Below are 15,557 nucleotides of genomic sequence, written 5' to 3' on the forward strand. Positions count from 1 at the left end.
CGACATTCAGACGCTATCGCCTCGACAGACCTGGTTTCACCTGAGGACGGCCGCTTGCGTTGTGGCCGAAACGTCGTGAGAATTATTTTATTATGTTTTATTTTTATTATTATATTACTTCCCTTCTACGTGACTTTACCGAAAGAACCAAGAAGAGGACGAAGCCGCTCTGAGTGCGCGCTCGGGGCGAGCCGGGAACACGCGAACTCGGTTCGCTTCGGAGACGCGACCCGCCACGGTTTCGAACCCCTCCGCGCCTGGCAGCGCAACGCCCGGTCCCAGATCTCCGCCGCGTGAGAGCCGGGCTCGGGCAGCCCCGGGCGCATCGTCGCGCGCGGGTGGGGACGCGCTTTAATAACGCGCGGTTATAACGCGCCGCTATAACGCGGCACTCATAACGCGCTTGGATGACGCCCGGTTATAACGCGGCGTTATAACGTGCCGCTACAACGCGCTGTTACTTCGCGCTGTGACTGCGATGCGCTAGAACGACGATGACTGCGCGAGCCGTACGATTATGGCAGGGAACTATTGCTATTATTATTCGTCACGTGTTCATAATTAGACTCTTTCGAATGATGAGAAACACACACATATATATAGTACGAATTGCAGTGTGTGTGTGTGTGAGTGTGGTGGCGGAGCGCTGGCGTGGGGCTTCAGTGCTTAGCGCGCTGCGTTACGCAACTCCGGCCGGCAGAGTTCGATTCCCGACCACGGCTACGCACTCGTGGCGAGTGATATCCGGACTTGTGCTCCCTCCCCTCCCCGGCCACCCCTTCACCAATCCGCACTTGCCCGCGTAGGGAAGTATGGTCAAACAGCCTCCCGTGATCGACACCGTTTGGGGAGGCCTTTATCCAGCAGTGAACTGACAATCGGCGCTGTACTTTATTCCAATAATTGTCATTCCCATTCAGACGACGAGACTGTTGCGTGAAGACTTCCCAACACCGCCAACAACAGCGCCGTCTGTCTCGCCGCTGCGCTGCGCGGTGTGCGTGCGAGCGCCGCCGCTCCAGGCCCACCTCGCTGGCCTCGTGTTCACCGCTGACGCGGCCGGGAGGCCCAACTCGGCCCGGCGGCGTTCGTAGCGCCAGCCCCGTTGTGCTGGTTGTGGCTGTGATGACGACGATGGTGGTGGTGATTAGCCGCTGAACGCCATTAAATGTTGTTGATTGTAATTAAACTCACGTGAACCATCGGGCCGCGCGCGCGCGCGCACGTGAGCGCCAACGGAGCGGACACGTGGGCCGTAGACGTCACAACAAATGTACAGATTTATTAAAATATATACACGGTGAGAACGACGCAAACGTTCCGACAGCGATACAGGAAGGACTCAGAGCACCGATGGTTTCACCTGTGCACGAGGGGAGGGCAGGTGCGATGTGGGGGTGGGGTGTGTGAGGGAGGTGTGTGGGGGGAGGGTGTGTGGGGGGGGGGGATGGTGTGAGGTGTTGGGTTCAGATGTGAGAGCGAGGTGTGAAGCCCTCAGACGCGTGGACTGTACGAGATAAAATTTATTTTATTGTTCAATGTCTTGTGGCTTCCCGGATTTAGCGACGACGCAATTGAAAGAAGCTGTTACGGGGTAGCGAAGTGTTTAAAAATACTCGAGGACACCCATCACTCGCGCGGCACACGACTCTCACTAAAACACGCGATCTTCCTCCTCCATCCTCATCGCTCCACTCGCCTTGGCAGGGAAATTCAAGCGGTGATTTCAAGAGTACGGCGCGCACACACATATACTGTGGTCTCCACGAGTCAAAATCCTTCTCCAGAGAGGTCGATAGAACTCAATTCAACTCAACCGGTCGCTCGCAACAACAGAGGTAACTTCCAAGCCACGTGGGCAACGCGTATAATCTTCGTTATTATCTGTACACACGTCACAGTAAATGTACACACTCCGCTTGGAGAACCGACACGATACATTACATTCATTCCCCGCTCCTTCGACTCGTAATATAAGTTACCTAAGGGAGGGCAGGGAGGGATTAGGATTATGACTGTCATTTAACAAACAAGCAATTCACAGTTCACCAGAGTCTGTGCGCAGGAGTACATCACGGCATGAGTGCACGAATCGACGGCACGAAGAAGCAACGGACAGGCACCCGGGGAGTGGGGAAACGGGAAGGGGTCGGGTGACGAACGACTGAACAATCAATCGGATGAGCGAATGAATGACCGTCGTTCCGTCACTCCTGTCCGTGAACGAACAGCCCCAGGTACTCTCCCTCCGCCTTCACCTTGGCACGGAACGCGTCGTGGTGCGGGTACATGGACCCGCCGTGGCCCAGGACATCCGCGGAGGCGGCCGCGCAGTCCGACGAGAGGCGCCGCCGCTTCGCTGCCCCCATCCCCCCGGCGACCCCCGCCTCGTAGTCGGCGGGGGTTGCCATGCGGTAGGCGGCGGGGGTCTCGCTCCAACTCGAGTCAGACGGCGCCTCCACGCCCGAGCTGTCGCCGCCGCCGCCGCCGCCGCCGCGCTGCTCGGGCGTCCGGTTCAACTCCCCGTCCCGCGGCGGCGCCCCGGAGCCGTGGAGGCCGGACAGCGAAACGTCGGCGTCGTTGGTCACCGCGGCGGAGGCGGCGCTCGAGGCGGATCCGTCGCGCAAGTCGGCGGCGTCCAGAGCGCCGGCGGCGGCGCCGTACGACGGATAGGGGGACAGCGAGTTCCAGCCGTTGCTGGGGAAGGCGGCCTCGGAGTAGTAGGTGAGGGCGTGAGCGCTCGCTTGGAACGGCAGCGGCTTCATGTTCACGCCGTAGGGGTAGGGGGCCAGCTCGCGGTCGTAGGCGGGGGACACGAACCAGCGTTGGGACGCGGCAGCGGCCGCGGCTGCTGCGGCCGCGGCGGCGCTCGAGCCGGGGTCGTCCGCCTGCGGGAAGAGGCCCAGGGACTGCGGCACGGCGCGCTCGCCCCCGTCCACGCCGTAGCGCGCCTTGGCGATGGCCGAGCCCAGGGACGGGGGCAGTAGGTACTGCCCCGGCGCCACGCAGCGAGCCCCCGGGACGATCTGCGTGGAGGGTGGCGAGTTGGTGGGAGAGGGGCTCTGGCCCTCGGCCTCCATGCCCGTGTAGATGCTGCGCGCACACGCGGACAGGACACGCGGCGTGGTGTCAGCGGGCGCCTCTTGGGACCGGCGCGACGCGCACGCGGTTCGTGCAGATTTCGTACTTTACGCGCCGCGATAGGAGCTCGTTTTAGACCCGGGCAGACCTGCGGGAGGAGCCGCAGGGAAAGTTCTGATACGTCGTGTGTGTTATGTATCTACGTAGGGTGTGTATGTATCTACGTCTTGTGTTATGTATCTAAGTCTTGTGTTATCTAAGTATTGTGTTATGTATCTACGTCTTGTGTTATGTATCTAAGTCTTGTGTTATCTACGTCTTGTGTTATGTATCTAAGTCTTGTGTTATGTATCTAAGTCTTGTTTTATCTAAGTCTTGTGTTATGTATCTACGTCTTGTGTTATGTATCTAAGTCTTGTGTTATCTAAGTATTGTGTTATGTATCTACGTCTTGTGTTATGTATCTAAGTCTTGTGTTATCTACGTCTTGTGTTATGTATCTAAGTCTTGTGTTATGTATCTAAGTCTTGTTTTATCTAAGTCTTGTGTTATCTACGTCTTGTGTTATGTATCTAAGTCTTGTGTTATGTATCTAACAGTGGCGGCTCGTCAATAGAGGGCGCAGGGGCGCCGCCCCCATCAATATTCAAGAAATATAGATATACAAAATTTATATAAAAATACATAAATAAAATATTTTTTTCATACGATGTGCCGGCTGGTAGTAAGAAAAGCATCAGCATTTAATAAAAACTGGCTTTAATCGGTCAACTATTTTCTATGTTTTTCAATGTGTTTCATGCGGGGCGCCGGACAAATGGATGTCTATGTGAGACTTAAAATTTTCGGACAGCATGTGACCTGAAGCTGGTCTCTAATTGGTTTCTTGAAGATTCTCCTCGGGGCGCAAGTCGTTGCGTCCCTGGCCAATCAGAATTGGATACATGTTATTTTATCCAATCTGATTGGTTCTCGTCACCTGTCATTCAAATTTACGCTCTGGGCCACAACTGCGAGTGCGCCGGCGAAACCACTTTGACACTTGCTAGGCTAATCAAATTTTTTGTGTAAACAATGGCAGCAGTTCATCCAAATTCTGTAATTTATTTACAAAAAAATCCTTTCACAAGGCTTTCGCTGGAAGAAATAAAAAAGATAAAGGATCTCGGACCGGACCAACCCGATTTACAAATCCAGCAGCAGGCCAGTGACAGAGGACGAAGCTACACACGAAGCTTCACCCGCGCTTGTTATGAGAAACGGAGGTGGGTGGCTGGATGTGATGTTAGCAATTCTCTTTTTTGTTTTCCCTGTCTTTTATTTCAAAGTGTCGGCACTGAAGTTTTGTGGACAACGACGGGGGTAAGAGACCTCAAACATCTCTCTGACAAATGCAAACGTCATGAAAGTAGCCGCAGCCATATTGATAATAGCATGAAACTAACGTTTTTATGTTCAAGTAGGAAACATGCTTTTTGGTACTTTGGTCTGAAATGTATATAAAAGAGAAACATTTATGTTCAAGTAGGAAACATGCTTTTTGGTACTTCTTTTGGTCTGAAATGTAAATAAAGATCATCAAAATTTATATTCAAGTAGTCAAAATGGTTTTTGGTACTGCTTTATATTTATTTGCCCCCCTCAATAAAATAAAAAAATGCGCCCCCCCAAAAATAAATATCACCAGCCGCCACTGGTATCTAAGTCTTGTTTTATCTAAGTCGTGTTATGTATCTACGTCGTGTGTGTGTTATGTATCTACGTAGGGTGTTATGTATCTACGTAGTGTGTTACGTAACTATGTCTTGTGTTATGTATCTACGTAGTGTGTTATGTATCTACGTAGTGTGTTACGTAACTATGTCTTGTGTTATGTATCTACGTAGTGCGTTATGTAACAACGAAGTGTGTTACTTAACTACGTCGTGTGTTATGTATCTACGTCGTGTGTTATGTATCTACGTAGTGTGTTATGTATCTACGTAGTGTGTTATGTATATACAGTGTGGTATGTATCTACCTAGTGTGGTATGTATCTACATAGTGTGTTATGTATCTACGTAGTGTGTATGCTATGTATCTATGTAGTGTGTTATGTATCTACGTCTTGTGTTGTGTATCTACGTCGTGTGTTATGTATCTACGTTGTATGTTATGTATCTACGTTGTGTGTTATGTATCTACGTAGTGTGTTATGTATCTACGTTGTGTGTTATGTATCTACGTAGTGTGTTATGTATCTACGTTGTATGTTATGTATCCACGTAGTGTGTTATGTATCTACGTAGTGTGTTATGTATCTACGTTGTATGTTATGTATCCACGTAGTGTGTTATGTATCTACGTAGTGTGTTATGTATCTACGTTGTATGTTATGTATCCACGTTGTGTGTTATGTATCCACGTTGTGTGTTATGTATCTACGTTGTGTGTTATGTATCTACGTTGTGTTATGTATCCACGTTGTGTGTTATGTATCTACGTTGTGTGTTATGTATCTACGTTGTGTGTTATGTATCTACGTTGTGTGTTATGTATCTACGTAGTGAACCGTGCTTATCGGAGGTGCGGGGGAAGGACAAACAAAGAAACACAAAAAGCAGTTCGAAAGAAACGAGTTTTCAAGTCAGATGTAAAAGTGCGTAGCGCCAGTGGTTTCCTCATATCGGCAGCGAGCGCGTTCCAGACGGCCGCAGAAGCGCATTTGAAAGCGCGCCATGCAGTGGCTGTCTTTTGTTCGATGGTTAGAAACCACTTGCCACTGATGTTAGCCGTGCCTCGGATTCAAACCCAGGCGACCATGGTTAGAAACCACTTGCCACTGATGTTAGCCGTGCCTCGGATTCAAACCCAGGCGACCATGGTTCGTAGCGCAGTGCGCAAACCACTCCGCTATTACTCTTCACGACATGGATGTGCACACACAACAATTACACACAACACTCACACACAAACACAACAATCAAACACAACTGTCACACAAGCACACGTTTACACAACAACCACAAGTAAACACAAAGCTCCCCCTTATAGCCTTAACAGACTGTTGGGGCAAGTGCTGTGAGTGAACGTGTGTGTCCAGCACCACGCCCGAAGCACGCTCTCACAGAGACAAACACAGAGAAGACACAAACAACAACAAGCACACACAACGACAACAAAAACAACAACAACAACAACAACGATATCAACACACAAACGCACGTAAACACAACAACCGCCAGTCGCCACTAAGTGGTGACGATGTCACCACGGCGCTCGTGCCAGGCTAGGTGCACTTTGAGGCCACGTGAACAACAACACACACACAAGTCCCCACGTGTAAGCCGTGCCCGTGGATGGTACAAACGCGCGCACGTCGGTAGGCGATGTTGGGCAACCTTCGACTCCGACAACAATCACAGCAGCAGCAGCAGCAGCTGCCTCCGTGCGTCCCTCCCCGTGAGAAGCACGCGCAGGCACGACTCTCTCTCGCCTCGGTGGCGAATGCTCTCCACCCAACAGATGTCGCGACACTCACGACGACGCCACGCGAGCCGTAGACGCCGGTCGCTCGCTACTCTCGTTACGAACACGCACGGGGCAAGTTTCGCCCAGTGGGTGGTCGCTCGCTCGCTCTATTCTGCTGCTCCCAATGTCCAGAACTCTCTCACAACCCATCGAAATGCAGTCGCGTTTTAGACGCGACGATTGTATCGTGAACATACGGAAGGCGACGAGCATTGTTCCGACTGATAATTATCAAAGTAAAACGGACTTGGGCAGCACACGCCGCGAGAAGGGATGGCGATGTCTGTCGGTGGTCCAAAGGAAGTGACGGGGGCAGTGGCAGCCAAGGGAGGGATCAGGGCTCGAGGTGACATCGGCTCGCGTGCAGGGCACTGCGTGGATTGTTGCAGGGCACTGCGTGGATTGTTGCAGGGCACTGCGTGGATTGTTGCAGGGCACTGCGTGGATTGTTGCAGGGCACTGCGTGGATTGTTGCAGCGCAGGATCGCGAGAGACGGCTCGGGAGAGAGGCCTTCATCCAGCGGCGGATGAGATGACGATGATGGTGATGATGGTGATGGTGATGATGGTGGTGATGATGATGGTGGTGATGATGATGATGGTCGGGGCAAGCATGCCACGTGAGATGTCACTGTTACCAAACAAACGCCGCGAAGTGTCCGAAAGCCGAGTGAGTGGCAGGCATAATCTGTACCACTCCGAGACGCACGTGGGTGCCGCGCGCGGCGCCCACGTGCGTCGTCGTGCGCTGTTACTTACGCGTCGTAATTGTCGCGGAAGCCCTTGGCGAATGGGTTGTGGTCGATCTTGAGCTGCGTTATCTGTGGACGAGAAGCAGCGGGCTGAGCCCCGGGGCTTTAGCGCGGCGCTCGACGCCGAGCTTCCATCCCCCCCACCACCACCACCACAACCACCACCACGCCACCTGCCCAGGCTCGCCTCCACACCTACCTACGCCACCGCCGAGGACGATTTCGAGACTATCGGGTTTTTTTATTTTACGAGGCGAGGCCCAAATGAGCTACTTAATTTTTGTTTTCAGATGCGACTTGGCGATCACACAAACTCTAGCCCAATGTGTGAATGTCTACAATGCGTGGCTATTACACTGCCACCCCAGTCGACCCACTGCTGGATGATCAGACACGAGGATAACGACCTCGCGACCAACAGGTCAGCGCGACAATTGTTGCGTGACCCTGCTCAGAGTTGGGGGGGGGGGGGGTCTCAATCGCCTCCACTCCAAACCCTGCCGTGCGCTACGGGGCGGACCGGCCTTCATGCATGCTTGCCACGACAGTCTGTTTGCAGGCTATACGGGGGGTCTTTGTCTTTGGTGGCCGTGCTGGTGATGGAGGTAGTGGCGGTGGTTATGAAGGTGGTGGTGACGGTTGTGGTGGTGGTCGTAGCGGCGGTGGAAGTTTACCGTGGTGGTGGTGATGATTGTAATAGTGGTGATGGTTGTGGTGATAGTGGTGATGGTTGTGGTGATAGTGGTGATGGTTGTGGTGATAGTGGTGATGGTTGTGGTGATAGTGGTGATGGTTGTGATGATTGTGATGATTGTGATGGTGGAGATGGTGATGGTTGTGGTGATAGTGGTGATGGTTGTGGTGATAGTGGTGATGGTTGTGGTGATAGTTGTGGCGGTGGTGGTGGTGTTGATGGTTGTTGTTGGTGGTGGCGGTGCTCACGTCGGTGTTCTGGTAGGCGGTCACGGCGATGAACTGCGTCTCGGGGAAGGTGAACGAGTGTGTGCGGCTCTGCTCGGAGCCCTCCGGAAGGGCCGCCGCCTCTCCCGCGCGGGACACGAGCAGGCGGGGCTGGTACTTGTGCAGCGACTGCAGCACGATCATCTGCCAACACAACGTCGTCATCATCATCATCATCGTCACAATTATCGTCAACATCAAACATCGCCATCACCGTCATCATCATCATCGTCACAATCATCGTCAACATCAAACATCGCCATCACCGTCATCATCATCATCGTCACAATCATCGTCAACATCAATCATCGCCGCCACGAGAAGTCACACCTGATCCACACATATTCGTGTTTCAGTCTCTACCATTACCATCGTCATCATCCACGCTCAACGAAATGTCATTAGCCTGAATCACTATCGTAGATATTATCCACACTCAACGAGAGATCGACGTTTATAGTCATGCAAACATCGCCATCACCGTCATCATCACCATCACCAACACAAGGCATGGGTTCACAGGGCCGGCATCAGCAGTACTCAGATCTGCGTTATATTCATCATCATCACCATCATCATCACCATCACCACCACGTGTATCATTGTACACAGCTCATTCTGCACGCGTAACAGTGCAGTTCCGACTCTCGTTTCTTTCCGTACGATTTACAGTGAAATGACAAACGCCTAACAGGTCACCAATATCCACCCACTCCACACAAACTCACGAAGAACAAAATCGCGCCTTCATCCTCGACAGCCTCCTCGAGCCGCGATGCTCCGACGGTCCGTTGCTTGAAACGTCAGCCTATCAGTGTGCGTCTGTGTACATGAATATACGTCTCCGCGATAAGGCAGCGGTTAATCGTGAATGTGGCGAGTTCTGGTTGTCGTCGTCACTGCTCTAAGCGCTGGATATAAGAAGAAGTTCCTTTGCATTGTCTGAGCCTCAAGTCGCCGTGCACAGGGGCCGTGGTCACTGATGCGCACCACGGCCGCCTGGCCACCCACGGCTGGACCCAGCTGAGTCCCTCCCCATGGCCGTGAAGGTCACGGAGGTCGTGGACCGCCGCCTCTCAGCACGCTGCTTAGGTGCAGGAACCACCGGATCGGATATCGCTCGCCTCTGGTTGTTGGCCGTGGCTCGGAATCGAACTCAGGTGGCCGCGTTCACAGCCACACTCAAAGGGAAGTCCAAGCACACTTGACTACATCTCCAAGCACACTCGACTACAACCACACTCGACTACAGCGTCACACTTAATTCACGACGGCCGCCGTACCTGCCCGCTGTTCGTGCTTCCCTTGTTGTTGGTGATCTTCAGTTTGCCGAAGGTGATTTCCTGGCGCATCCAGTGCGCGCCCGTGTTCGGGGAGTCCGGGTGCACGTACGTCTTGTTACCTGCGGCAAATCGCAACGGGAAATCGCAACGGGATCGCATCATTCCGCGAGCGCTCAGAATCGTGCGCTCACCGCTCCTGGTGATTTGTTGCGACCCGGATGAGTTCAACGCCAATGCGAGAGGCGCGGATTTCATTTGCGTCGTTCGGGCTCAGTGCGATCCAGCAGAGCCCCGGGCTTTTCTGCATTCCGCTCCGTCTCTGCGCGTGTGTCCCTCATCTCTGTCCACCTCACTCCCAACGCGTCGTCTCCATCTCTCCCGTGAGTCCCCGCGTGCTAAGCCTTGTCTTCGCTTCTCCGTGTCTTAGTCCGCGTGTGTGTGTCCCACCCCCCCACCCCGTGCCCCTGGCTCTCAGCGCCACGGGCGACTCGTCCCCATCTTTACTCTCCACGACCTCCTTGCGTCGTCGCCCAATACCGAAACGAAGGAACGCGCCCACTTCACTCACACGGTGGCCAGCAGCCGCACCGTAGCACGCAACGACGTCCCGACTAACTCGAACAATTAGTAATCATCTTCCGTGATTACAATCGCGCTTTAATGTCATTAGAGCCGCAGGTATTAAGTTGTAGACGTCGACCCCTGAGAGATCGACCGCGCACACACACACACGCGCACACACGCGCACAGACACACGCACTCACACTTACACACGCACGCACACTCACATCCCACACACGCACTCACACGCACACTCACACACGCACTCACACACGCACGCACACTCGCACAGACACACACGCACACATGCACACACGCACGCACACTCACACGCACACATTCGCACAGACACACACACGCGCACGCACACTCACACACACACACTCGCACACACGCTCACACTCACACAGAGGCGCGCGTTGCGATCGCCACCCGACTTGCTGTGACTGCAGCACGTGGAGTCGACGCTCGTTGTGGTTGTTTGTTCCTCTGTGGTCGTTGCATGCTCTTGTTGCAGTTGTTGTTGTTGTTATTGTTGTTGTGGTAATGTTGCTGTAACCGTTGTGGCTGTTGCCGTTATTTTGTTTGGACTGAGGTTGCCGTAAGAATGCATTGTTGTTGTTGTTGTGTGTCGTGTTGTGTGTCGTGTTGTGTGTCGTGTTGTGTGTCGTGTTGTGTGTCGTGTTGTGTGTCGTGTTGTGTGTCGTGTTGTGTGTCGTGTTGTGTGTCGTGTTGTGTGTCGTGTTGTGTGTCGTGTTGTGTGTCGTGTTGTGTGTCGTGTTGTGTGTCGTGTTGTGTGTCGTGTTGTGTGTCGTGTTGTGTGTCGTGTTGTGTGTCGTGTTGTGTGTCGTGTTGTGTGTCGTGTTGTGTGTCGTGTTGTGTGTCGTGTTGTGTGTCGTGTTGTGTGTCGTGTTGTGTGTCGTGTTGTGTGTCGTGTTGTGTGTCGTGTTGTGTGTCGTGTTGTGTGTCGTGTTGTGTGTCGTGTTGTGTGTCGTGTTGTGTGTCGTGTTGTGTGTCGTGTTGTGTGTCGTGTTGTGTGTCGTGTTGTGTGTCGTGTTGTGTGTCGTGTTGTGTGTCGTGTTGTGTGTCGTGTTGTGTGTCGTGTTGTGTGTCGTGTTGTGTGTCGTGTTGTGTGTCGTGTTGTGTGTCGTGTTGTGTGTCGTGTTGTGTGTCGTGTTGTGTGTCGTGTTGTGTGTCGTGTTGTGTGTCGTGTTGTGTGTCGTGTTGTGTGTCGTGTGTGAGTTGTAGTTGTCGTGGCTTTGCGATTGATGTGGTTGTGCTTGGTTGTTATTGTTGTGCTTGGTTGTTATTGTTGTGCTTGGTTGTTATTGTTGTGCTTGGTTGTTATTGTTGTGCTTGGTTGTTATTGTTGTGCTTGGTTGTTATTGTTGTGCTTGGTGTAGGTGGTTGCAGGTGAGTGCTGGCGGTAGGGCCCTCCATCACCAAACGTCCCATGTCTAGCGTGTTGTTCTCCCCTCGTACCTCCGATGAGCACGGTTGACTACGTACGGTGCGAAAGAAGTTCAACATACACACGTACATTGCCCCCCCCCCCCCAGGTTCACTCTCTTTCGCGGTCTATCGCTGTTAATGTGGCCCCCACAAGACGCCTCCACTGCCCCCCAATCCTAGCGGATCTGTAGCCGAGGTGTCTGTGTTGTAATTTGTTGTAACATTCGTCGTTGTTGTCGTTCTAATTTTTGTTGTTGTTGTTGTCGCGGCGGGCTCACCGTGCATGTTGGAGTCCGCCTTGCCGCACGGGACCCACTTGCCTCCCTGGAAGCGCCAGTGGTTCGTGTCGGCCAGCACGATGTCCACAGACACCGTGTAGTGCGTGGCCGGGTCCAGCCCGCACACGCTGAACGCCAGGTACGGGAACATCCTCCTGGACAACGACAAAGGTCCCCCGGGTAGCCTCTCAATGGACTGCCGCTGGGGCCAAGGGGTGCTGGGGAGTTCCGACGAAGCGCGGCGCGCGAGAGGTTGCCGTGTGGCTAACACAACCCACGGCCGCCTTTATTTTTCCCCAGTGCCGATGTTTTTTTTAATACACCCCCCCACGAGCTACTAATTTAAGGTTGAGTCGACATAGAGGAGGCCCACGAGCAGCACAGATTAGGAATCGAACTCAATCCGCCGGGTTCGTAGCGCAACGCGCTGACCTCCACGCCACAGCGCAGCCACAGGCGGGAGTCCAACCCGAGCCACGCTCGCTCTGGACTCACCCCCCCTCCCACCCGCCCAGGACTGGCGAGGTCGCTAGCAACCAGAGTCGCGCCAGAGTCGCGTGGGGAGTGCCGCAATTAGTGCACGGGGTGGCGCGGTGGCGCAGAGGCTTGCACGCTGCGCTTTGGACTCGGCGATCCGACTTGGACTCGCGGCTCACATCAGTAGCGAGCGACACCTGAACCGGACCCGAGTGCGTCTCCCCCTCCGCTCCCTCGCCCCATCAACCCGCATTGACCAGCGTGGTGAAGCGTGGTCAGATAACCCCCCTCCCCCCCATGACCGAAACAACCCGAGTGGCGTGCGGAGGTTATCATCCAGCAGTGGATTTGCAAAGGGCTGTATTTTGTTTTAAGTCGCTAGCGACTGTCCATTCGCATTTGAACTCGAAGCCTGAAATTCATCTCAGGCAACGCGTGAGTGCGGCGAAGCGCTACTTAGCCCTGGAACCGATTCGTGCTTTTCGCGGTCGCGCTTTTTAGTTTTGCACGAAGGCACCTCCACAAGTGTACTCGATCGTTTCTTGTTAAGAAATTAACCTTCTCCATCTCACATCCAACTGCGACTGCAAGGAACGTGCGCCAAGCAAATAGCTCAACGTCCTTCATTCATAGGGGCGAGATCCGCGCGGAATGGGCTCGCCTGCGAGGTCGTAACGGGCTCGCGCGGCTGCGCAGTGCGCGGTCAAAATGCGCTGCGCCGTGAACTTTGGGCACACCCGAGTTCGAGTCGCAACAAGTAGCAGCAATCCACATCCCAACAGCAGTCCATCGTCACCCACCCCCCCCCCACCTTACACCAACCCGCACTGACCAGCGTGGTGAAGTATGGACCAAACAACACCCCCCGGCCCCCATGAGCGAATTGCACGTTAATCGAGTGGATTAACAAGGGGGGAGGAAGGAAGGGGATGGGGGGCTTACATTTATCTTTTATAAATCTACACAAAAACACAGCACACACAGCTACACATAGACACCACGACAAAGCCCACGGACTCACGCGTGCGCTCGCTCCCCGCGCGCCCCGCGACGCACTCACCGGCCCTGCTTGGTGATGATCATCTCCGTCTGGTGGTGGTAAAACTTCAGCCAGAGCGCGCGGTTGCACAGGTACGCCTGCACGCTGCCGTGCGCAGCCACGGCGCCGGGCTGCGGCGAGCCGGACGGGTGGAAGGGCCCTCCTCCTCCCTGGTGATGGTGGTGGTGATGGTGGTGGTGATGGTAGCCGTGGCCCATCTGGTGCGGGTACGCGTAACTCCGCGCCGAGGCGGGCATGCCCGAGTTGAAGGACGCGGCTCCGGACAGGTAGGACGGGTGCGAGCCGTAGCCGCCGCCGGACATTGCGAAGGCGGGGTGGGTGCTCAGGTAAGGAAACATTGCCCCGGACGCCATCCGCGCGGCCGAGCTGGGCTCCGAGGAGGAGGAGGAGGCGAAGGCGGAGAAGCGCGTGGAGTCGCAGGAGGAGCGCTCGGATGATGATGCGCTGTGGCTGCGCCGCGCGGACCCCCCGTGAGAGTCCTGGGCGCGTGGCGGGGCCTCGGCGTCGAGTCGCGACGCCTCCGCCGCGTCATTGGTCGCGCACTGCGCCTCGAAGGCGCCGCCTGGCGCGTGATTGGTTGCGTCGCGCGATTGGTGGCAGCCCGCGGACACCTGGTGCCCGCCCACGCCGCCGGGAAACCACGCGGGGGCGAATCCCTCCATCATCGTCACCAGCACGGCCAGAGCGCCGCCGAGATTTTTGCTTTTGTTGTCGACGGGGAACAGAGAGAGAGAGAGAGAGCGGAGCGTGAGAGTCGAGCGGATCCGCCTCGACTCGTGCGCTCGTTCGTTCTCTCTCGCGCGCGGGGGCTGGCGGGCGAGTAGGCTAGGCGGACATGCACGCACGCCCGTTTGAGTCACACGATGTTAGTCGGCATGTGGAGGAGCCGCTGATTGCGTTTTGCTGCTCTGATTTAGGCCCGGTGTACATCCGGCGCACGCACCTACAACGAAACAACTCGGCACCGCTCGAGTTGCACGTGTGACTTCATTACGCCCCCGTTCCCAGCCTTTATGACTGTCCACCCCACTACCCCGCCGCTGATTGGCTCCCCCGTTCGCTAATTAGTGGGTGCTAATGATTCGAGACGCATGTGGATTTCTGAGCACGATAAAAATAACACAATACACAAAGAGGACGCGGGTGCACATCCCGCGATGTAAATTCTTCTCGTTGGTGGTCACCCTTAGACGGATAATGTAACCACGTCCGACTTTAAGATGATTTATTCACATCATCTTAATCTCGGTCTGTGTAAAACGCTCAACTTTAACTCGAACCCCGTTTGATCGCTGATAGATCTCGCGCGCGGGGGCCTGCGCCGACAAAATTTAGGCGACAAAACGCAGAGCCCCGATGAGCGATGGGCTGGTGATGAGCGGGTTGATTCCAGACGGGCAAATTAACCCCCTTCAGGACGCGAGGCTGTGTGCGTGGCGCGGTGCTGTCGCGTCGCCCGCGCGCGCGCAGACAATCTGACCTCGCGGAGTTTCGAGGCTTTTTTGTCTTTATTTATAGCCAGGTGAGAACCCACGGAGACCGCCGAGTGCGGGCTTTCACAGGTGAGGTCTTATTTAAGGACACCGCGCGGCCCTGCAGATGAAGGGGGTTCGTGGTGCGCGAGGGAGATTCTGCGGCGAGGTTTTGGCGTTCGCGGTGGGAATCCGACGAGCTCTAAAGCTCTTTCATGTCCACAGATGTCGGGTGAAAGCAGCGCGGTTGTGTGACGATGACCTGTTGTTATTGACGGCATCAACAACAGCAGCAGCCGCCGATCTCCCACTAAGTTGCGGTGGCGCCACCACCAATGCTCGTGCCAGGCTAGGTGCACTCGAGGTGAAAACTGCACCTCGTGGCTGATTTGCCTGCGGCCGTGCAGTGCCTCGCGCACTGAACTATGACCTGAGTTCGATTCTGGCCAATGGCTACGAACATGAGTGGGGAGCGAGGTATGTGTTCAACTGGACCCGTGGCTCGCACTCAGCAGCGTGGGTCGAACAAACGTGGCGACTTGGGGGAGACCTTCATCCAGCAGTGGATTGACGAGCATTCAAATTTGAGTTGTAATTACTAATCATTCCGTTTGAACGGATACGCCGAAGAAAGTCGATCGACAGGTGGTCTGCAGTGGGGTAAAGTGTAC

The 15,557-nt window shown here is 54.6% G+C and overlaps 1 protein-coding gene across 1 annotated transcript; it reads right to left on the bottom strand.

The window, feature by feature from the left end:
- Window positions 1-1,328: 1,328 nt before the first annotated feature.
- Window positions 1,329-14,278, bottom strand: LOC133356834 (T-box brain protein 1-like). Its single transcript, XM_061574554.1, has 6 exons — window positions 13,415-14,278; window positions 11,878-12,032; window positions 9,587-9,705; window positions 8,286-8,447; window positions 7,351-7,412; window positions 1,329-3,093 (listed from the first exon to the last, which is right to left on the bottom strand). The coding sequence occupies exons 1-6, from the start codon at window positions 14,077-14,079 to the stop codon at window positions 2,208-2,210; spliced, it is 2,049 nt and encodes a 682-aa protein (XP_061430538.1). The 5' UTR covers window positions 14,080-14,278; the 3' UTR covers window positions 1,329-2,207.
- Window positions 14,279-15,557: the final 1,279 nt, after the last annotated feature.

This window comes from Lethenteron reissneri, chromosome 7 (assembly GCF_015708825.2).
Source record: "Lethenteron reissneri isolate LAM-NWPU_2019-01 chromosome 7, ASM1570882v1, whole genome shotgun sequence".
Lineage (NCBI taxonomy): Eukaryota > Metazoa > Chordata > Hyperoartia > Petromyzontiformes > Petromyzontidae > Lethenteron > Lethenteron reissneri.

Coding starts and splice junctions, on each gene's coding strand:
- LOC133356834 (XM_061574554.1), bottom strand. CDS start 14,079: ATGATGGAGGGATTCGCCCCCGCGTGGTTTCCCGGCGGCGTGGGCGGG. Junction 9,706..11,877: donor GGCGGACTCCAACATGCACG/GTGAGCCCGCCG, acceptor GATTTGCCGCAG/GTAACAAGACGTACGTGCAC. Junction 8,448..9,586: donor GAAGCACGAACAGCGGGCAG/GTACGGCGGCCG, acceptor TTGTGTTGGCAG/ATGATCGTGCTGCAGTCGCT.